We start from the raw sequence: 24,659 nt of genomic DNA, 5'->3' as shown, positions 1-24,659 counted from the left end.
AGTGATGAACGATACTTAACTAACGACTAAATTTTTATTTTGTTACTCATCGATTATAACAAAACAATAATGTGTACCTAACCTAAATTTTACTTAATAGAAACACATTAACAACTTTAGTAAACTATACCTAATGTGTACCTATTGAATTGATTGGATTTTATTAACAAATAAATGTTTATATATTCTTAAATGTAGCGTGAAAACTTCCAATTCGGTTCTTTTTAAATTAGTCAGATCATGTGTACGTACGCGATAACCAAAATGTACGTATGATTCCACTAATAGATAGTGTTTTTCAAGGATTATGTATTGCTTTTGTATAAATTTATTGAAATATAACCATTATTGTGGGTCACAAAAATTCTTGCAAAGAATACGAGTATAATACATGTTAGATTATAGAGTTTTAAAATAAACTAAAATAGAATGAAATTGACATGTCTGATACACAATTTACATACAAACATTTAATTATACAAAGAAATATGACAAATCAATTGTAAACATAAATAATACAAGAGATACAAATTAAGCAAAAATACGTGCGGCTGTAAGCGGTAGTGAGATAATAGTAAATATATATTTTGGAACGATGACGTCACTTAATCGCGACGGCCAAGGTCGAACGGTTTTTGTGCATCGTCATCGTAGTTTTGTATGGTATGATTTCTGGTAATTAGGGCTGCCAAGTTCTTCAGAATTGAAGAACTTTGTTTAATTTCTTCAATTTTGAAGAATTTGATTGTAATAAGAGAGCTGGCAGATATATCGGAAAAAAATAGTCTAAAGCTAAAGCATCTTGGGAAATATTTTAATTGTAATAATATATTTTTCAAGGTTTTTTTTCAGTTTCATTGTTCTGGTATATATTATCTGTAAAGACATTCGATTGAAATAAATTAAATTCGTAATTAGTTTTTGACTTAATGATTTAATTGTAAAAAACTTTGCATACGTATATATACGTACGTGGTATTTAAAATACAATTTTAAAGTTTTGTAAAATAAATTTAATAAGTTTCTTTGTTTTTTTTTCTTTTGGTATATTTATTAATATTCTTAATTCTATTCTTATGAAAATGAATAGGTTTTTATTATATCAAAACTGTTGGATTAATCGGTTTTTAACAAGGAATCCAGGAACTTTCTCAAAACATTTAAATACTGATGTATTTCCGAACCAATTCGACTTAGGGTCCTTCAAGAAAAGAGCGTACCAATTCTTAAAAGGCCGGCAAAGCATTCGCGAATCCTCTGGCATTGAGAGTGTCCATTGGCGGCGGTATCACTTAACATCAGGTGAGACTCCTGCCCGTTTGCCCCCTGTTCTATTAAAAAAAATGCTATATACCGGACCCACAGCCGTGTTGAATACGGTATCGTATTCAACACGGCTGTGGGTCCTTGCATGCTCCACTCCATTTGAAGAGTTTTTAACCTTCCTAGAAGTTATGGATCATTGCTGATAGAAGGTGATTAAATTTTTAAAGGGATTTTTAATTGGAGATTATATTTTAGACCATAAGTTTCACAACAATTGGATGACTTTTTTCATACGGCTGATTGAGTGGATATTTTAAATTAACTAATCTAAATACATTTCTTGCAAATAAATGGTTTATTTATTTTATATCATTAACGCCTGTGTTAATAAAATGAGCAATTTGTAAATCAAGTGACGTGTTTCAAAATCTGTTTCTAAGATTTTTATTTAATATAAATGCCTTCAGTGCCTGAAATATAATAATAATTTGCAAGGATTCGAACGTTTGAACGTAAAAATTTAATAATATTACCCATACTGACAGCCCTACGGTATCTTTCGTTGATTTCCATCAGTTGTATCTATAATCAACAGGTAAGGGCATAATAAAATAAGATAATATATCGCTATGCTGTTAGTTAAGGATATACATTCGAACAGAAAGAACGTCTAAAAGGTAAGTTGTGTTGAATTCTTTAATTGCTTGATAACGACTTATAGTGACATGTTAGTAATATAGAAATATCAAGGGCCAATGGCGCAACCGAAAACCGTTGAGGTGCCCTTTTTTTAATAAAACAGGGGGCAACGGGCTCACCTGATGTTAAGTGATACCGCCGCCCATGGACACCCCCGATGCCAGAGGGCTCGCGAGTGCGTTGCCGGCCTTTTAAGAATTTGTACGCTCTTTTCTTGAAGGACCCTGAATATGTGATAAAATCAAACATCTATATCGAACGTGATATGGCATTCCGGTCATAAGAACACTTAGCAACCACTTAGTAAGTCTACTAAGATTTTTTTGTTTTTCATCAAAAAGTCACAAACTCTGGTTTCGGTTTTGAGGTGGTTTATTGAGCGGAACGTTCACTATTCATAGATAAGCTTATCTTTAAAAATTTTTTTTTTTTTTTACATTTCCAACCACAGAGTATGAATTTAGTAATACAAATAATTCAGTGGCGCAAAAACCCCATTTTGGTAGACTGCATTTGTTCATCATTTTTATTTAATAGCCAAGTAGGTGATCATTTCTGTCTGAGACATGTCGATTGTTTTTGATTCCGGTCTTCTCACGACGTTTTCTTTTACTGAGGGAGTCTTAGGTCCGCCATATGGGTCCTCATCGAACCTACGACCTCAGAGATGAGAATCTGCCAACACTGCCTTGTAAGAGAGTAGTAGACCAGTTTTTTTAAATATTAAAAGTTGTATTGTTCACATAAGAAACTTAAATGAAAGGTTTTAAGAACTAGGAAATTATAAGAGAAACACAGTTAGTAAATTTCAAAACATGTAACGAAAAACTGAAATTATAATTTTAATATTAAAAAAAAACAAATTTACAATCAAATTGAACCATGTGGGGCATGAGCACGTTTGACAAAATTTTTCGTTTTCATTTTTTTACGAAACAACATACAAAAATACATGCAACCCCTCCCATTGCATTTTCACCCCTCTACAATCATCCCTTATGTGTTTTTTGTTAATTATAAAGTTTAATTTTTTGGCACAAAAACATGGCCAAACAACGTTTGCCGGGTCAGCTAGTTTTATATATAATCTGAATTTACCAATTATGTAATGAAGAATATTCCTTGGTTCCAGCACAATGGAGAACGTTACATTACATTATTTCCCATTCAAGGGTTTGGGTGAAGGAATTCGTATGCTTCTTACTTACGGAGGTCAAAAATTCGAGGACAAACGTATACCATGGGAACAGTGGCCAGAATTCAAGCCAAGTAAGTAAAATACTTAGTTGTTAGCTAATATCGTCTAATACAAATGTTTTATTATTTACCCTATCTGATTTAATCTGAGTAATATTTGTATCTAATATATGATAACATTTTATCAGCGATTAAAGTTTAATCAGTGATGAGCTAATAGGGGAAACGATTTCGGTCGGCTGTATATTTGTTAAAACCTCGTTAAAATGGCGTACCACAGCCTAGTTACATATACATCGTATGTTAAGGAAAATACTATACAAAATATTTTTTTATATAAATTGTCAATGCAATTAAACATCATTGATCATTACTTTCCAACTTAAGTCTAACTTGATTTCCTACAAAGGATATTTAAGAATGTGTCTAATAATACAACTTACAGTCTCTAAGAAATGGAAGACGGTCTGTTCCTGTGTTTTTTTCACTTACCACTAGACGTAGTAGACGCACTAAGCCGCAAACCTCTAATTTAAGTGGTTTTCTAGTCCTTTTTAATCTTCTCACTAGGCCCGTAGTGTCAAGTATAGGTCCGTAGTGTCAAGTAGTTGAATAGCCTGGGTTAGGCCTGGTTATAGCCTGGAGTAGGTGAAGCCTTTGGTTCGTGGTCTCCAGCAGTCTTTCTCTACATTAAGATCCCGATAAGGTCATCTTTGCGAATGTACCAGAGGCTTCAATTATGAAATGTTTACGGCGCCGATTATCTTAAACATATAAACTATATAAATTCAAACTACTTTCAACAAACCCATTTCAGAAACTCCATTCGGTCAGATGCCAATGTTACAAGCAAATGGTAAGACGTACAGTCAAACACTCGCCCTCGCACGGTTCCTAGGCCGCAAGTATGGACTCGCCGGCGAGACTTTGGATGAAGCCTTCGAAATTGACCAGAATATGGACTTCTTCACCGAAATTCGTGTCAGTAAGTATCTAGAGATTTGAAATGGGATAGTAGATTATTCTCTCCACATCATCACATAAGATGGTTTCGGAGTTTCCCAATATTAAAATGTTGGATCATCATACTTTATATACATCCACGTGGTCAGACAAAATAGAAAGGAATGCATACAGTTATGGGATAAATTATTTCTTGAAATTTTGGAACAGTGTCGTGATAATACACGCACCAATCTTTGTTGTGAAGTATTATTATTTATCCGCATATTATATGTTGTTTAGACGTCTTTGTTTACATAACCGATTCCATTATACAATACAAATAGATTGATTTCTTCTTAATATCTATACGATATATCATTTATTAATAACGAAGAAGATTGGAACAAATTTAAAGTTTTGTCCTTGTAGCAGTGTACTTTTAACGCTGGCAACATTTCCGCGCTGTATTGCGATACTTATTGGTTGAGTCACGAGAACACCAGCTCTGGGGTCACCGGTGCAATCTACCAGGCCTGAACTTAAATCTTTAATTAGAGCCTGAAATAAAATAGATTCTTTTTGAATATGTTCTTCGTAGTTACTGTCCGAGATGTCAGAATAATTTAAGCGCGTTTTTAAATTAATCAAATTTAATTGAAATCGTTATATTTTGTTAAAGTATTCTACTTATTTTGTACTTTTTAGAATCGTCCACCCCCATGTTCGAACAAGACCCAGAAATTAAAAAGAAATTGAAGGAGAATCTTGACAAGAACTACATCCCTGGCGCGTTGAAGCAACTGAATGAAATCATTGGCAAGAACAATGGTCACATCGCAAATGGAAAAGTGAGTTATAGTTAGTTTCTAAAATTTGTTTCTTAATTAAGCATATTCTAAACAACTGGAAACTTTTAATATAATTTTTTGGAAGCCAAGTCTGTAGTCTATTGAACTTTATAAACTGTAGTAGTCTGTGTACAGTTCAGCCTGATGGTACCTCAATAACAAAACATAGGCTTCACATTTACTTAGTATTATTCGAAGTATTTATTATTATTAAAACCAGCTGAGTTTCCTCGGCCGTTAATGCAAAATACAAAATTCTACCCAATTTATCCCGATAGTCTTTCACAACTTTTAAAGTACCTTTGTCACTCACAAGTATGTAGATCGAGGCAATTGCAGCCAGTTCTTTTGCTTCTTTTTTCCTCTTGTGTACAATTCCTTAAGACCAGGGATATAATACTTTCAATTACACAAATTTTGAATTTATTCTTACGTTGCGTGTTTGACCACTAGCGTGACAATTATTGACCCGTGACTATGCTCGAGTAATAGGATTAAAATTTAAAATTATAATTTTAAAAATTAGCTTTTTGTGACTTGGCCCTTTTTTGCAGTTAAGCTGGGGTGACTTCGTCATCGCTGGGGTATACGATGCCCTGAAGAATATGCTCTTCCAAATGCCAGATATGGATGAGAAGTTCCCTCACATTAAGAAGCTTAAGGATAATGTTCTGTCATTACCGAAAGTGAAGGAATACGTCGCAACCGCCTCTCCTAAAACTGAAATGTAAATAATAGGTGATATTTTAAGAAAACGTGATACTTGGTAATAAATGTATTTATTTATTTTCTGTATTTTATTTGAAACTTGAAAACTACTCGTACTAATGACAACTAGTATATAATAAAATAAAATAATAATATATTAACACATATATGTTTTATAAATAATATAACACCCTATCTGATTAAATCTAAGTAATATTTGTATCTATATACATATATGTGTCGCTTTAGAAATAAAAAAAGGTAATTGACAGTACTTTAACAGTTTGACAGTTTCATCATGGCGGAATCGGCCTGCAGAATATGTTAATAAAAAGAGTGTGTGTACTTATGTACACGCAATATTTATTTATTCACACTGTAATTGTGTGAATAAATAAATATTGTCACAATGTATTGTACTCACATATATATACACACGTATTCTTAATATACAAATACTAGGATATACAACTTGAACATACTTATCGATTTCCATGCCACCTAGACCTAATGTGAAGAATTCAGGTGTCGGTGTGCAGGCACATCGTAAAACTTCACTTTCATATTTTTTCTCCATCGCGCTAAAGAAGTATAACTCATATCTATACATAATATATAATATGGTGGTACAATCGAAAGTTCGTATATTCTGCCACACAATGGCGTGAAAATTTGTCTTAATAGTGAAAATGAGTCAAAATCTTAAATTATTTGTATCATACATATTTATTATTATACGTTTCAAATTAATATTAATAATAATGTTCCACACAAATAATCATCAACTGAGTAATACATCTTATAATACTCTAAAAGTAGTATCTTAAGTCGATTTAAAAACTCTAGTTGGAATATCTTTTAATGATTTTGGTAAATATTTGTAAACCTTGATTGCCATACAAAAGGTGTTTTTCTACACCGTTTCAAATTAATATTTCGCACAGATAATTTCTCCCCATATCTACTTTGACCGATGTTTATTCCCTCGGACTTAAAATATGTAAAGACATTTCTAAAAATTACATACATGGAAGAGGTAAAATTTTGAGCTTCTTATACAAAGGTACTATCAAGATAGTTTACTCCACAAATTGCTCTTATACATATCTTTTGATAAATGCGTTGAACCGAACAAATTAATACGATTTATTTTCGTTGTAAATAATAAAAAGGAAAATGAAATTCGAATTCACTAAATTCACCTATACGTTGGACTGATCAGATTAAGTCCGCCGTAGGAGAACCACTGAATCAGTGCAGCAGGATGACCTCCAATAGGCAGCGGTGGCGGAGCGTCGTGAAGCGCATCACATCTGCGCCTTCTACCACATCGCGATCACGACCGCTCTGCCAAGAGCGTACCGAATGAGAAGAAGATTCAGACAAGTCTCCCAGCGCCATCTTTGTCCCGGAAGACGTGCAACAAAAAACATAACATCGTTTAGATAACTAGTCATACTTAGGTTTTTATTTAAAATATGAACAAATAAAATATAAAAGCTAAAAATGAATTAAATAAATAACAAAAAACTGATCTATTGAGAGTATTCGCGGCATCACCATTACTTGGCAAATTCCGAACAAACGTTCAAGGCTACTGAGTCCGGTTACCGTAGGGTTGACACAAAGGTCTTTGATTGAACCGACTTTGCAACGGACATACTTAACTACTTCGTTGTTCAGGGATAATGTAGTGTAGAGTAATGACTCTACAATACTACTACTACAATTATTGTGTGTGATAAGGCAGACGTAACCGTATTGCGGATATGGCTCTGCTGTTATCACATCCGGAAAGGTTACACAATGAATTACACAAATTTGAAAAAAGAAAACTGTATTTCTGTAAGAGAGAAGAGAGAGAACACTTTGACTAGAATTTATTAAACAAAAACACTTAATTTTAAACTGATCCGAAGTAGAATTAATGATTGAATGAAAACTATGTATTATTGTAAATTTATAATTATTTAAAATTATGTTAAATAATTATAAGTTTACAATAATACATAGGTTCAATCCGGTAAAAAATTGTTTTCTTAAATGTGTAAAAGCTATATTAATAAAAGACAATACTAGAATGAATGATATCGGGGTGGCTATTTTTGAGGAGGCACGTGTAGATTTTATCAGTTTTGCCAACTTGGTGGTTCCAAGTACAGCGGGAACTAATATGTCTTAGTGGGGATTTTTTTCTAAAAAACGCTGAAGCGATTCTATATAGTTTATGTGGTGTGGTTCCATACCCCATCAACAAACAAAAGCAAAACTGCAATTAAAGCGTGGCTACAACTGAAACATCACAAACAGTAAATTAGCCGTATTTTTCAATATTTATGCGTATTTGAAGTTGGTTGGGGTACATTCTGTTGGAGTTTGCATTACTCCTGTGTTATAAAACTCTTAATTTACAAAACTTGGTATCATCCAAAAGGGTTTTAATCCCATCTCTTTGTATTACAGCATAAACACATTGACAGAAAGAGACGTTAGTTTTATTGATTTTGCTTTTACGTATTCTAGATGGTTATTAGTTGAATATTTTAGTTCTGTACCTAAACGATTTAGCCTTCATTTATTATTCATAAAGACATCATTAAGGCGGTCGTAATGGAACACATTGTTAACGATCGATTATTCTATTTTTTAGTATTGGTGTACAGGGTTTAGGCAAGGTTATTGGTAGGGCAGCATATTTCCGTAATAACCCAAAACTATTGCGATTACTTTCTCTATTACTCTTATGTGTTTGGTATTTGAGAGTTATTAAAAAGGAAAAATAATTACGAGTAACGTAGAAAACGAATTTTGTACTTTAATACTACAGAACGGCACCTAAGAAATTAAATTAATTTATTAACTTAAAGTTTATTTGTTGGACGATAATGCCCATTGCGCATACCATTACCATTTAGATTTTTTGGTTTACTGGTTGTGTGCTCTGAATCTTTATTATGATATACCTATTTTAAGTTTGTCTCTGGCATCGGAAATCCTTGATCAGTGGAGCCATGAGTTGACGTGATGATGCAATAACAAATTTTTCTTCTGTTTTTGTTAGCTACGGCACAAGCTTACAATAGTATGTCACTTTGAAAGAAGCTTATCTAGCCAATATACAATTTAACTATTGTGGTTATGTGTATGTTTATGTAAAAAGATTGTACGAGCCAAGGCTGTACATTTTGCTCACTTAGGTTTTCTTAGTTTTATAAGCGTGATGTTTCTCTATATACGTGCCAAGGCTCATACATCATGCTCAGCTACAAACGTGAAGATTTCCACTGTATGTACGTGCTGTGGCTATATACTTGAATCACTTATAAGCAGGACGATTTCCTGAATCGTTGGAGTCACGCCCCGAGAGTATAGCCGTCCGCAGGCACTCTCTTCATCTGCATTAAACTAAGTCATGGGAGTTACACCCCGAGAGCATAGCCAGACGTCGGCACTCTCTTCAATTGTTTAATTATAATTTTATTATAATTCTATTATATCGCTCATATTCTATTGTTATACGGAAGTGGTGAATATAAGGTAATCTACAAATCTTCTATTATTTCTACCACCTGATGACCCAGGAACCGTACATTTTGGTCCTTCGAGCTATCCGGGAATAGCGGGTCTTTCGCGTACAGTTGATCGCGTTCGCGTTTTTCTCCGTTTTCCTGAAGATCGGCGCCGTGGAAAAACATCCCACTGCTGGTTTGTGGAGTCATCAAGCAAGTAGAACACCATCATCCGCATCAATAGAAAAGAGGAGAGCAACGTGTTAAGTATCCAGAGGGATCATCAGTATATCGGCGTCCTTTTGAACCAAGAAGGCAACGGACGTCAATCGTTAATAAAGGGAGGCAAGTGAAATAAGTCCTGTCCCAACATTTATAAGGATCCAGAGGGGTCAACAGTATATCGGCGTCCTTTTTAACCTAGAAGAAGGCAACGGACGTCAATCGTTAATAAAGGGAGGCAAGTGAAATAAGTCCTGTCCCAACATTTATATGGACCCAGAGTGGTCAACAGTATATCGGCGTCCTTTTGAACCTAGAAGAAGGCAACGGACGTCAATCGTTATTAAAGGGAGGCAAGTGAAATAAGTCCTGTCCCAACATTTATAAGGATCCAGAGGGGTCAAGAGTATATCGGCGTCCTTTTTAACCTAGAAGAAGGCAACGGACGTCAATCGTTATTAAAGGGAGGCAAGTGAAATAAGTCCTTTCCCAACATTTATAAGGATCCAGAGGGGTCAAGAGTATATCGGCGTCCTTTTTAACCTAGAAGAAGGCAACGGACGTCAATCTTCAACAGAGGGAGGTAGCTACAGCAGTAAGTCCTTTCCATTTGTTTTGAGCACTATTAATTCTGAGAATTATCTCATTCATTTCGAGCATAATTTTACTGAGAATGATTAGAAGCATTCATTGAGCATTTTAACAAGCATAATGGATAAGTTACTCCAAGTTTCGAAAACTGAAGAGTTGCTTCGCAAGCAAGAAGCTTATTTTAGGTCGTTGGATAGCATATTGGAACAATCTAAGGCATATTCGGCATACGAAAAAGATGAACTTGAGTATGTACTAGAAGGAATAAAATTACGATGGGATTTAATTTTTGAAACCCATATCCAAATAAATACTGTTCTTAATGGATCTGACTCGGAGTATCAGAATAAATATTACGAGCAGGAAGCTAAATATAGGCGCCAAAGGAGAGAGTTGAATCGCAAATTTCATGCTACCGACTGGCAGAAGAATTCTCTAGAAACGCTTATGGAATCACCGATACTTAGGGATTCACATAATTCAGAAAATTCATTAAATGGCTTGCAAACAGCTAATAATCAAATCCGGAAAGATTTAATTAGTAAACAACAGTGGCCTACATCAAATTTTAGCGTCAGCAAAAATTCGCTGTCGACGCGTTTCGATAACCAAGGTCAAGAAAATACAAATAAAATAAAACGTTGTCAATTATGCAACTTGTCTAATCATGGCCTGTTTAATTGTCGATCATTGTTAGAAAAGGATTTTAATGAAAGGGTTGATACCATTTTAAGATTGCAGCTTTGCACAAATTGTTTGTTTAAGCATGACGTGGAAGATTGCTTCTCGCATAAAAGATGTAAGATTTGTTCCCAAAAACATAATACTATATTGCACCATGCACTATTTAATTCAAATGAAAATTATTATTCTACGCAAAGAGAGCGATCATTTCAATATAAATCGGATAAGAGAAATTATTCGTCTTCGGCAAAAGTGGAAGAACGTTTAGGAGAAATTGAGAACGAGCACAGTGTATGTGCAGATATTTATCAAGGCATAGGAGTAGCCGAATTAGCAGAAAGCGTAGTAAAATCTTTGATGTCAGACAGAATGGAGCATGATAGCGTCATCTCTGGAGTAGGAGGGACCCTACAACATAGTACAGGTCAAGATACAATGTCTGGTTCTTCAATTCATATTACAAATACGTTTAATTCCAATTTGTGTACGAAGAAGAACATTGATAGTAAATTATCTATTGAATCTAGCAAGCAATCATTGCAATCCATAGAACAGCAAACGCAACTTGGTTGTAAAGTAATCGGAGAAGATAAATCACATCATGATAACGTGGGTGTCGAAAGCATGAACTGCTTACAAAACAAGCAAGAACCAGAAGAAAAAGAAAGTTTGTCTCAGTTCGTGTGTTCTCAAAAGAAGAAAAAAGGAGTTAAGAAAAGAAAGGAATTTCTAGAATGGTCAAAAAGAAAGGTTAGAATGAAAGGTGATATATTTCGTAAAAGGGGAAGATTGCGCAACGTTATCGTTTCGCACTATAGCAGGCTCACAGATACAGGACTTCGTAAAAGTAATATACAACAAACTTATTCAGTTATGCAATGCTATGAGTCAAATATGAGTAATCAAAGGAAAAGAAAGAAAAGCACCATATATAAAGTTATTCTTAAAATTCCTTTAAGGATACAAAGCCGAGACTCGTATGTTCAGTTCCATTTATGAATAACATACATTGTCGAAACATTTCATTTAATATTGAGCGAAAGTTATTATTATACATACATCAATATACATAAATCATTTTATAAAGTGAAAAACGCTACTAATATCGTAAACAATAAGTGGAATGCCAGTTCAGCAAAATATCATATCTTAGCTAGTTGATTGACCTACTGTGAAAGACGTCACATACAATGAATATGATATAGATATCAAATTACCGAGATACGGTTGCATTTTATAACAATTATATTTAACCTAGGTAATGGTTGCAGTTACCAAAACAGTATTATACTTTTTATGCTCATGATGGTTCTCAGTATGTGCTCAAGACAATTAGTGGATAGGAGATTACAATCATGTAAAGATCAGGAGACGTCACGGAGCAGTAGGTGAACATCGGCAGAATCAGCAACCGGTTTCGCAGTGGCCTCAGGAGAAGCCACCCGGGACCGGGCTCCAGTATATCTTAGTGCTAGTGATAGTGCTGTGAAATTGTGTCAGAAGTGTTAATATAAGTTTAAAGACTTCAGTGTTCTAGAGACTGTTAAGCATACAATGAATTGTTATTGTAAAGCACTTCATATTCATCTTGCACTTTTTGCCTGTGGGAGTATGTACGAGCCAAGGCTGTACATTTTGCTCACTTAGGTTTTCTTAGTTTTATAAGCGTGATGTTTCTCTATATACGTGCCAAGGCTCATACATCATGCTCAGCTACAAACGTGAAGATTTCCACTGTATGTACGTGCTGTGGCTATATACTTGAATCACTTATAAGCAGGACGATTTCCTGAATCGTTGGAGTCACGCCCCGAGAGTATAGCCGTCCGCAGGCACTCTCTTCATCTGCATTAAACTAAGTCATGGGAGTTACACCCCGAGAGCATAGCCAGACGTCGGCACTCTCTTCAATTGTTTAATTATAATTTTATTATAATTCTATTATATCGCTCATATTCTATTGTTATACGGAAGTGGTGAATATAAGGTAATCTACAAATCTTCTATTATTTCTACCACCTGATGACCCAGGAACCGTACATTTTGGTCGCTTTTAATGTTACTTTTATTGTAAATACAAGAGAAACAAGTATTTGGTTATTTTTATAAATAAATTATAAATAAATGACAAATTGATTGAAAAATATCTCTTTATTAATTACTAGTAGCCTGATAGAGGTTTGTTTTAAAATACTCTTACGAAGCAATTTTGAATGTTATTTTTGCATTGAAACATGTGCTATTTTAACCAACCTAGGAGTTAAGGCCCCTATTTTGAGTTTTTCGCCATTTAAACGGCTAAAACTGTACTTATCCGGAGATGGATAAATTCGGTGGGTTGAACGGATTTTAAAAAGCATTGATAAGTGCCTTTCTCGAACCTAATCCACTGTTTTGCCGGCTTTTCAGTTCTTTTCTAAAATTGGGTATATTATTTATTTTATCTTGTGTAAACATATTTTAATTGGATTTTTTGTAACATTAACATTTACGGAAATTGTCACACATTTTATTTAACAGAGTATGTGACATATTCAATTTTTTAAAAATTGTATTCAAAAACATTACTAAATTGTAAAACTAATAATGTATGCTAAAAAAAACATACATGAAATACAAAAATGGATTGACACATTTAGATTATTATTAACTTGGTAACCAGAGTTTTATTTTGCTTAAATAGATTAAAAAATATGTATATAAGTAGTATGTAAGTTAAAAATATAGATATGCTATATTTTTTTTCATATGACAACCCTAGGCCATGGTGGGTACTGGGTAGTGGGTGTGTACGTTAAATTTGTAGCTGTTGGATAAGTTAGTCTGCCGCGAACCAACGCTGCGTACTGTCGTATCTCGTGTTTTGAATCTCAAGTAAGTATTGTAAATACATATAATAGAATTTAATATAATACTATTGAAGTTAATATTTAAAGGATATAAAGAAAACCTTCTTTTTGAAGTTTTTCTTAAATCACCGTTAGCATCTTGCAATAAACAAGTTTGATTTGTATTTTTCTTTAACTGTCGACGTATCATGAGTACAACCGATTGGTACATAATATAACTGTATACGTTTCTAGTAAACTAACGGACCACTTATAGACATTTATTATGTTTTGTTTATTGCTTGTGTGCTGTGAATTTGGATTTATGAAATACTATTTTTATCTCCGGCATCGTAACTACTAAACCGATAATAATGCAGGTGTAATAAAAATGGAAGAATGGATGCAATAAAAAATAATAATTGCAACTTTAGTTGCGGCACAAACTTACACGCAAAAGTTCGTTGAACATTGTTTTTCTAACTTCATTAATAAATTGTACGCTATGAATGTATAAATGTATCGAAATCATACCTGTTTACACCTGACTGCGAAGAAGTATGGCCATGTGATCAACGGCACCCGGGATTTTTTAAAATCTTTATGTACATTGCCGTCATGTAGACGATATTTAAATAACAAGTGAACGAAATGTTTTCGAAAAAATCAATTCAAAATAATTTCACTAAAAATACAACTTGGTAGATATACATTCTCTTAATAGATACAATTAAATTCTATTTATAATTATTCATAATTGACTCAAAAATGAAAAACAATAACCTACCTTAATTTAACAAAAATATATAATTAATAATAGTAGGTAATAAAATTAGGCATTACATTTCTTACAGATATTTAAGTACGCAAATAATTCGTCAGAAGCATAAAAAATGGTTTTTAGCAAATAACCGATCAGCGGTCTAATCCTGCAGCCGGATCTCGTACTACAAATTAGATATTAGTAAAAAAAGCCGGGCTGCGTTCATTAAATTAATTAATTATTCAACTTATAAAAAATATGTAAGTTAAGGTCTATAATTTACATGGTGAATAATAAAAAAGTTGTTTTGCATATATAGATATTTAGTGTAAAATGCTGTGTACAGATGTATTTGGGTTTCAGATTTTCAAATGTTGTTTAGTATGTAACAACTATATGTATCTAATCAATCTGTGTTCTGTTTCTGTAACTTATGTAAAAAAAAACCAAATATTTTTCTAATTTGTTCTTCTTGTAAAAAGTAATAAAACAATTTCAATTTGAATGATAAGAGAAATAACTCTTTCGACTTAAATTATTTTTCAAATGCGAAAAATACGTAAATATATACTAGTGGTTAAGAGTACTCTTTAACCTGAGGTCGTGAATTCAATATTGTTTTGCTTATATAAACTTGTATTGGTAGCTGTATAAAAAATGCACTTCTTAGAACGACTCACACAAGGTTGATCTTAAGGCATAAATAATAGAGATGCAGCAATGTAGTCGAGAACCATAAAGCATTCTGTACTTAATGCTTTCAAATGGGAGGTGATTACATTTTTAAAGACAATGCGCCTATAATTGAGGGTATTCACACCATATGTTTTGATAACAATTATAAATAACTTAACTGTTCTTATTATTATCTTATCTTATCGTATATCTTTAAACGAGCAATTCTTGTATATATATACATATATATATAACTGGAATCTCGGAATCCGCTCCAACGATTTTTCATGAAATTTAGTATACGGGGGGTTTCGGGGGCGATAAATCGATCTAGCTAGGAATAAAGGATAGAAAATAACAAAAAGGTGGTGTATAAGTGGTCCCAATTTAAACTGAAAAATGAATCTTCCTGACATCTATCGGCGAATAATAATACTATTTTTTTTAATGCTTTAACGAGACAACAACACTAAAGCTATTCCAGCATATATATTCTATATTTTTCATATTTCATCATTTTATTAGTATGTAATTCGTACTTAAATATAATTTCCAAAAAACACAATTTATAACAAAATAAAAATACCGGCCATCCAGGTACTGATAATTTATATGACGTTTGCATGCCTGTATATGGCCGTCTGTGCGGTTTTTTATAATTTATCAATTTGAATATATATGTGTATGTATGTATGTTAATATTCTTTGTAAATAAAATATTAATTATTATTAATTTTATTATTTTGTTACGAGGGGTAACTGGGGTACTGTTTTTTAATTTATAAAAGCTGTAAGGAAAGTAAGTAATAAATTTATTTGATTAATATAGTTTCAGGAAAAATGGAGAACGTTGTATTATACTACTTCCCCATCAAGGGTCTTGGTGAAGGTCTTCGTATGCTGTTGACTTACGGCGGACAGAAGTTCGAAGACCACAGAGTGCCCAAGGATCAATGGCCGGAATTCAAACCAAGTAGGTTTTAATGGATGTACTCCATTACTAAATAACGCCTCAGTCTTGATAACAATATTTAAATATTTTATTCTGATAAGCCGAATACAGAGTTTAAACAAAACATCATTAACGATTATGTATTTTTCGGGTAATATGGGCGATGTTTAAGCATATTGAAAAACAAAATGGTGGATGTTAGATCAGCTGTTTAGTATCAATTTAGATTTTGCTTATGCAGTAGAATCTGTATAACTCAAATATTAAGGTCGACGCTAAATATTCGTCTTATTTTTTTATTTTGGATTACGATGGGCGAAAGTTGATTCGTTTGTTACAGTTTAATATTTATTTTTACAAATTTTAACTGACATTGCCAAAACCTGAATTCCATAACTCATTTTAAGCAATTTGTGTCACTGTATGATTGCGATTTAAATGTGTTTTCATATGTTATAAATTTCTTATCTGTGTATAAATAAACTAAATTATACAGTTTATAAAACAATTCATATCATATTCACGTAATTTGTTTGGTTTTTATAACGTTTTTCTTATCATCTCGGCTCATATTAGGTAGTGTGTTCTGTGTTCATGTTGAACAGAAACTGTGTTCGCTTTGTTGTCTGAAATTTGATAATGATACGAATTACGAAACCATAATTATTCTACGAAATTATATTACGAAACACATATTATGTGAAATGGCGCCAAATCCAAAAAAGTTTTAAAATATCATACGTGTTCCAAATTCAGAATATGTAATAAAAAGCTGAAAACAAAAAAAGGATTTATGCAACAGGATTTATAGCCAACTTGACATCTTTATTAAAAAAAATATGTTTATACTGGAATATAAGATACAGGTATCATTTATTCCACGTCATTAAATTTGAATGGACATCCCTAGTCATCGGCAAAGAAGACAGACGCCGAGAGAAAAAGCCGGCGTAAAAAACTCTCGGAACTCTTTTAAAATAGCAAATCATCAAACAAAACTTATTGTAAAACAAATATCGCAAAATAATTAAAATAGCTTTTATCAACTAGATAATCGTTAACTTTATAGTAAGCCTTTTTACACAGCTTTCCTTTAATACATTTCTTAAATATTTTAAAAGGCATGATAAAAGAGACTAGGATTTGGTTAAAGAAAAAAAAAATTAAGATGAAGAAGAATCAAGGTCCTGTCGTAGAACATCCTTCCTTCAAATTTTCATACCATAATACTGTATTCCAGAAACCCCATTCGGCCAGATGCCAGTACTTGAGATCAATGGAAAGAAAATCAGTCAGACACTGGCCATTGCCCGCTACCTCGGGCGCAAATACGGAATCGCCGGAGACAATCTTGAAGAGTCCTTCGAAATCGATCAGAACATGGACTTTTTCACTGATATTCGTCTAAGTAAGTAATTTAATTAGTGTTGGCCCAGTGACTTCCGTCGCATACTCTCATGCCTGAGGTTGTAGGTTCAATACCTGGCTGTGCACCAATGGACTTCTGTCTATATGCGAATTTAACATTCGCTTGGACGATAAAGGAAAACATCGCGAGGAAACCAACTTGCCTTACACCCAGAAAGTCGACGGCTTGTGTCTGGCACAGGTAACTACTTGCCTATTTGATTGACAAATGATCATGATGTCATCAGAATGTCTAATACTGAAATAAATTAACTTCCGTATTGTAAAAAATAAATTGTATTTTTGTAATATTACGTCTCTTTCTGTTAAATTGTGTTAACGCTATGCTGAACAGAGGCAGATGTAGTTCAAATGGTGCATTGTAATGAATGTATTTTATTCTGTAGTAAAAATAGGTGCAGGGGAAAGGAAAAGTGTGTTAAGTCTCAAGTGAAAATTTCATAGTGATCTTGACTGTACAATAAATAAAACATCTAAATATATAAGGAATCAAAAAAATTTATTACACAATTTTAACTCTATATGAATAAAATTATGTAATCCCTGGGTTTATTTTTAGAGGCCTCAACCGTTATGCTAGAACAAGATCCCGCCATCAAGGAAAAGATTAAAGCGGACCTGGAGAAGAATTACTACCCTGAAGCCTTGAAGAAACTTAACGAGCTCATTGGCAAGAACAACGGACATATTGCCAATGGAAAGGTTGGTAGAATTAACGATGATCTAATGGGCCGTTCAAGTATTATATAAGCAGGTTTACCCCCTCTTTTCATCAAAATTTCGAAAGCACAGCTCTAAAAAGTAATAGTAAATAAATGTATTAATTTTTAGTAGGAATCCTCGAAAATGCATTTCATTGAAGCATAGACAATATAGTCAATGTAGAATGATAACCTCGTATGTCAAAAATACATTCATCTTTTATTCTTAAAGTCTTATATCATTTAACTGATATAATCATTAGTCATTATGACTTATTTATATTATTAATAAATAAGTTTTTTACCATTCAACATTATGGATGGAAATAATGGAATGTTAATGGGAAAAATAATACGCAATCTTGCGAAATACTAATTACATATAATTTGTTCTGTTCATAACTAGCCCTGACCAATTATACATAATTAATTATTATTATTAATTATTAGTATAATTACGAACAATTCTGTTTCTTTGTCTTTTATTCATTTCATCATTTAAACGAACTGTTTACATAAATCATACTTCTGATTAACTGTTACAAAACAAAGAATTCAGATACATTCTCAAATGTGAAAACGTGAAAGTGATGTATATCGCTTGATATATTCATTATATATGCATTTTATAACTTATATATAAATATTAATAAGTTGTAAAATGTTTTTCGTCAGAGATTCAAACATTAAAACATCGACATGGATCAAAACCGAATCAATTAAAATACAATTTTCACCAAGGTCTCGAATTACAAATTTCTATAATAAAATATGTAGTTTTTACCATCTCTTTAACACTTAGGAATAAATTCCCATACACATTTATAGTTTTAATTTAGATGAAACAATACCATACTAAAAACGGTAGATTGGTTTTAAAACATTATTAAAAGGCCGGAAACGCACCCGCGAACCCTCTGGCATTGAGAGTGGCCTTGGGCGGCGGTATCACTTAACATCAGCTAAGCATCCAGCTAAGCCCGTTTGCCCCCAGTTCTATAATTTTTTTTATATAAGTGCCTTAGTATCAAATGAAACATTTTAACCTTGAGGCCTTTTTTCCATGTGTGAAATCTGTATATAATACACACAGATACACAAAGTGCGTATTATGTTTAATTTAAAACGCTCTCACGATTTTATTTATTCGAATCAGCCGTATAATTTTTTATAAGTTTAAAACATATGTAGTAATTCCAAGTATACTGGAAGCTTCATAGTTTATTTCCTATAAACATCATTAATATTACATCAATGCTTGTTTTTACAGTTAAGTTGGGGCGACTTTGTAATCGCCGGCGTATATGACGCGATGAAGAACATGCTCCTCCAAATGCCTGACTTGGACGAAAAGTACCCAAACCTGTCAAAATTGAGGGACAACGTTATTTCTTTACCTAAAGTCAAGGAATACGTGGCTTCTGCGCCTAAGACAGATATCTAAATTAAGTTTAAACATGGCATAGAAAGGCGAACGATTTCTGTATTATTTTCGTTTTATTTCAATCACTAAACGAATCTGTGACATCTTATTTTAGACATCAAACTGAGATGTGACAAAGGAAAGTTGGCAACACTTTTTTATTATTATAGAATGGCAAAATACCACTAAAATTGCTTTATTATAATGAAGAAATACATAATGTTTAAATTGATTAAACAACATTTTTTATATTGTATAAAAACTTTTCTGCCGACTCTATGCCCATTAAAAATTTTAGTCTGTGCATTGTGTGTTGCAAGTATTATGTAAAATTTTGTCACGATCACAAATTATATATGTTGAGAATAGTTGATAATTGTTTATCACAATTGAGAAATGTTATAATAATATAGATATTATATTAATATATGTCTATATTAATATAGTCTTTATCTGGTTTAGTTTTCATACATTTTGCAGAAAATATATAATATCAGATTTAAAAACAGTGATGTTTTGTACCAGACCTAGTATAGATACGTAAAATATATTTTATTAAAACACAATATTTAATGGTTTTTTTTCTATCCTCATAAAAATGATACACAATTGTCTGACACCTAAAGGTACAAAACCGAACATATAATAATTGGTGATCAGAGATCAATATTCAAATCTACAACTGGTTAAAGGTTGAACGGTACTATTTGTTTACTTATTGGCATAAAAAACAAACCAAAGAGATAAGAACGTAGATACGCGTCTGTTATTATTAAAAAAAAATTATTATATACATAATTAATATTATATATTATAAAAAATCATTTACATCCTGAATACTATAATTAAAATAAGAGAAAAATGTATTAATTTATAAAAACAATGCAGTATAATTTGTAAGTGATGTTTTTTTATTTTATTAAGTGAAAATTTTTCACTTAACGAGAAAGGACTTCCTTATGTCAGAATCCTTGCATATGCTTATCACGAGTATTTACTTATTTATTTTTGTATTTACGAGTAAATCTTAAATATACGCTTAGAATAGGCTACGGGATGCGTCTCACCTCCCACAGATTCTTTGTAGTAGAGACTTGGGCCAGTAAAGATTAAAGCTGGCGCCTGGGAGATAGTACCGGTGACCACAGAGCTGCTACTTTCCTTGCTTTCCCAGCTCAACGAATAACTATCGCAATACAACGAGGAAAAACGCTGGCAGTTTTTCGTTTCAGTATTTGTTGTATTCCAGCTGGGACACAGGGACCAAACTTTTTACATCTTAATATATGTATATATTTCTTGTGTGCGTGTGTATGTGACTGAACTCCTCCTAAACGACTGGACCGATTTAGACGAAATTTTTTGTGTGTGTTCAAGGGGATCTGGGAATGGTTTAGATTCACAATTTTGTCCGCTGGACAATGTTTTTTTAATTAATTTTCAATTTATTAGTTGTTGTTGATTTTGGAATGTTTTACATTGGATCTGACAGACGGCGCTACCATCGCAGTGTCAAATGTTAAATAATATTCGAATTTTAATTTTAGTCTGTCCCGAAATTTAAAAAAAGTTTTGTTATCATTGTGTTATATCGTGTGTGACCATGTGCTGGATCGTTAGATATTGTCATAACATTTGAATAATAATTTTCATCAAAATGGCTTATTAAAAATTGAAATTTTGAAATTAAAGACGTGTAGACAGGACAACGTCTGTCGGATCCGCTAGTTTGTTATAATTTTCTTTTTGTAAATTTTTAATTATCTCTTTTGATTATTATTATTCTGGGATAAGCATATTGTAAATATTTAGTCACATTCTATATAATAAAATTAACTAAATGTGCAATCCTAATCATATTGCTCCAATAAATGCTGTTTTATTATCACTAGTATGATGAAGAGCATGATAAGGAATTAACCAAATATTGACGGCGTGAGTCAGACACAGCAGGCTGATTGCTACTTGCCTATTAGAGAAAATTATCAGATTAAAATGGCCAAGTAATAGTTTGCTACACCAAGGTACGCCTTAGTAAGTTATGTTTAGCGCCACCGGTAATTTTTATGCTGCAAAATAATTGGTTGGGGAAAAAGAGTATTATTCTATCTTTGATTAACTGTCTAGAGATTCAATTAACTCTCTGATTTACTTTACTGCGACAGCTATACTATTTGTATCTGGCTGGCTTTAGTATCATTAAAAGTTTAGATTTTAAAGAAGATAATTCCAAAAATCAGGAAAATGTGTGATTTTTATTTGTTTTTCGTACCGTCAAAATGAGTGAATCTAATGAATTAATTCGATACATTCGATTTTTTGTTTATGAAATGTATTATGCTTGCAGTGTGCTTGATGGTGCAAAACTACAATTTGATCGCAGAGTTGCGGTTGGGTTTGTTTAAAAACGCATAGCTATCTTCGCGTCAATCTTAATATATATGATTCATGTCACTTTGTTTGTCCGCGATGGACTTCTAAACTACCGATATCAATCAAATTTGCACACCGTGTGCAGTTTGCTCTAACTTACAAGATAAAGAGATAGCTTACATCTCAATTTATACCCGCAATATTATTTTATTGCAAATATTTGTTTATTATTTGATACAATTCTAACAGATGGCGCTGTGTTAAAAGTACCAACGTTTCACATAAACTATCTAACTTTCACATATTAAGTTCTCCTACGATGTTTTTTTCTTTTATTAAGTAAAATTTTTCACTTAACGAGAAAGGACTTCCTTATGTCAGAATCCGTGCATATGCTTATCACGAGTATTTACTTATTTATTTTTGTATTTACGAGTAAATCTTAAATATACGCTTAGAATAGGCTACGGGATGCGTCTCACCTCCCACAGATTCTTTGTAGTAGAGACTTGGGCCAGTAAAGATTAAAGCTGGCGCCTGGGAGATAGTACCGGTGACCACACAGCTGGTACTTTCCTTGATTTCCCAGCTCAACGAATAACTATCGCAATACAACGAGGAAAAACGCTGGCAGTTTTTCGTTTCAGTATTTGTTGTATTCCAGCTGGGACACAGGGACCAAACTTTTTACATCTTAATATATATATATTTCTTGTGTGCGTGTGTATGTGACTGAACTCCTCCTAAACGACTGGACCGATTTAGACGAAATTTTTTGTGTGTGTTCAAGGGGATCTTGGAATGGTTTAGATTCACAATTTTGTCCGCTGGACAATGTTTTTTTAATTAATTTTCAATTTATTAGTTGTTGTTGATTTTGGAATGTTTTACATTGGATCTGACAGACGGCGCTACCATCGCAGTGTCAAATGTTAAATAAATATTCGAATTTTAATTTTAGTCTGTCCCGAAATTTTAAAAAAGTTTTGTTATCATTGTGTTATATCGTGTGTGACCATGTGCTGGATCGTTAGATATTGTCATAACATTTGAATAATCATTTTCATCAAAATGGCTTATTAAAAATTGAAATTTTGAAATTAAAGACGTGTAGACAGGACAACGTCTGTCGGATCCGCTAGTTTGTTATAATTTTCTTTTTGTAAATTTTTAATTATCTCTTTTGATTATTATTATTCTGGGATAAGCATATTGTAAATATTTAGTCACATTGTATATAATAAAATTAACTAAATGTGCAATCCTAATCATATTGCTCCAATAAATGCTGTTTTATTATCACTAGTATGATGAAGAGCATGATAAGGAACCAGGCCTGGAATTAACCAAATATTGACGGCGTGAGTCAGACACAGCAGGCTGATTGCTACTTGCCTATTAGAGAAAATTATCAGATTAAAATGGCCAAGTAATAGGTTGGTACACCAAGGTACGCCTTAGTAAGTTATGTTTACCGCCACCGGTAATTTTTATGCTGCAAAATAATTGGTTGGGGAAAAAGACTATTATTCGATCTTTGATTAACTGTCTAGAGATTCAATTAACTCTCTGATTTACTTTACTGCGACAGCTATACTATTTGTATCTGGCTGGCTTTGGTATCATTAAAAGTTTAGATTTTAAAGAAGATAATTCCAAAAATCAGGAAAATGTGTGATTTTTATTTGTTTTTCGTACCGTCAAAATGAGTGAATCTAATGAATTAATTCGATACATTCGATTTTTTGTTTATGAAATGTATTATGCTTGCAGTGTGCTTGATGGTGCAAAACTACAATTTGATCGCAGAGTTGCGGTTGGGTTTGTTTAAAAACGCATAGCTATCTTCGCGTCAATCTTAATATATATGATTCATGTCACTTTGTTTGTCCGCGATGGACTTCTAAACTACCGATATCAATCAAATTTGCACACCGTGTGCAGTTTGCTCTAACTTACAAGATAAAGAGATAGCTTACATCTCAATTTATACCCGCAATATTATTTTATTGCAAATATTTGTTTATTATTTGATACAATTCTAACAGATGGCGCTGTGTTAAAAGTACCAACGTTTCACATAAACTATCTAACTTTCACATATTAAGTTCTCCTACAATTCTATCCTATCCTAAAATTCAAGGGAGACGCCCTGGAATAGTTTACTACTACGTAATATAACAAAATCCTTAGCCACAGCAAAGCTTGGCCGAGTCTGTTAGTATTAAATAAATTTACATCTCAGCTAAATAAATATAAAGAATACAAACAATCAGTGCTAATGGGGCTTAGTAAATAATTTCTCGTGATTTTCTTTATTTCATAAAACAACACAAGTTATATAAATGTCTCGCAGTATATTCCTTGTCTACTATATAAGTGGAACTGTTGAAGTTAGCTGAAAATATGGCGGTAAAATTCGGTTTAGTTGTGACTTTATTACTAAGCCTATACATTGTCGCAGTGCTTTCTGAAGACGTGAAAAATTTGGTAAAGCGCGCTCTATTGGATGAGGATGTTGACAATTACCAGCCTGGATATGAAAACGCGTTTGCTGGGCCACACAGAATAAGAGTACTGCCTGGATATCTCCATTAATGATTGGTTTGTTCAACAGCAATATATGTTTATATTAATTAAAGTTAAATAAAGTCTTACGCAATAAATGTGTATAATTATTAATACACTAATAACGCAATTGTTTCGCCCAAAACTTTTTCGATAACCAGTGAAAATTATTTGTTAAATTACGGTACGTGAACTGTTTCCGATATCTTCTGGGCATGCATTCCGATGTTTTTTAATACAACACAATTGAAACAACAATAAATCTGGAATCCTGTATTT

At 32.7% G+C, this 24,659-nt stretch overlaps 2 protein-coding genes across 2 annotated transcripts; both read left to right on the top strand.

Annotated features, from left to right (window-relative positions):
* The first annotated feature begins 1,828 nt into the window (after positions 1-1,828).
* LOC110993939 (glutathione S-transferase 2) lies at positions 1,829-5,742 on the top strand. The gene is made up of 5 exons (XM_045632958.1): positions 1,829-1,943; positions 3,098-3,234; positions 3,980-4,147; positions 4,813-4,955; positions 5,510-5,742. Exons 2-5 carry the CDS (start codon positions 3,102-3,104, stop codon positions 5,684-5,686), a joined length of 621 nt encoding a protein of 206 aa, XP_045488914.1. The 5' UTR covers positions 1,829-1,943; positions 3,098-3,101; the 3' UTR covers positions 5,687-5,742.
* Positions 5,743-13,422: 7,680 nt separating this feature from the next.
* Positions 13,423-20,007, top strand: LOC110993937 (glutathione S-transferase 2). Its single transcript, XM_022260366.2, has 5 exons — positions 13,423-13,543; positions 15,765-15,908; positions 17,128-17,295; positions 17,875-18,017; positions 19,287-20,007. Exons 2-5 carry the CDS (start codon positions 15,776-15,778, stop codon positions 19,458-19,460), a joined length of 618 nt encoding a protein of 205 aa, XP_022116058.1. The 5' UTR covers positions 13,423-13,543; positions 15,765-15,775; the 3' UTR covers positions 19,461-20,007.
* The last annotated feature ends 4,652 nt before the right edge of the window (positions 20,008-24,659 follow it).

The sequence above is a fragment of the Pieris rapae genome, chromosome 21 (genome assembly GCF_905147795.1).
Source record: "Pieris rapae chromosome 21, ilPieRapa1.1, whole genome shotgun sequence".
NCBI lineage: Eukaryota > Metazoa > Arthropoda > Insecta > Lepidoptera > Pieridae > Pieris > Pieris rapae.
The sequence above is the reverse complement of the archived record's forward strand: the minus strand, read 5'-3'. Positions and strand labels throughout refer to the sequence as shown.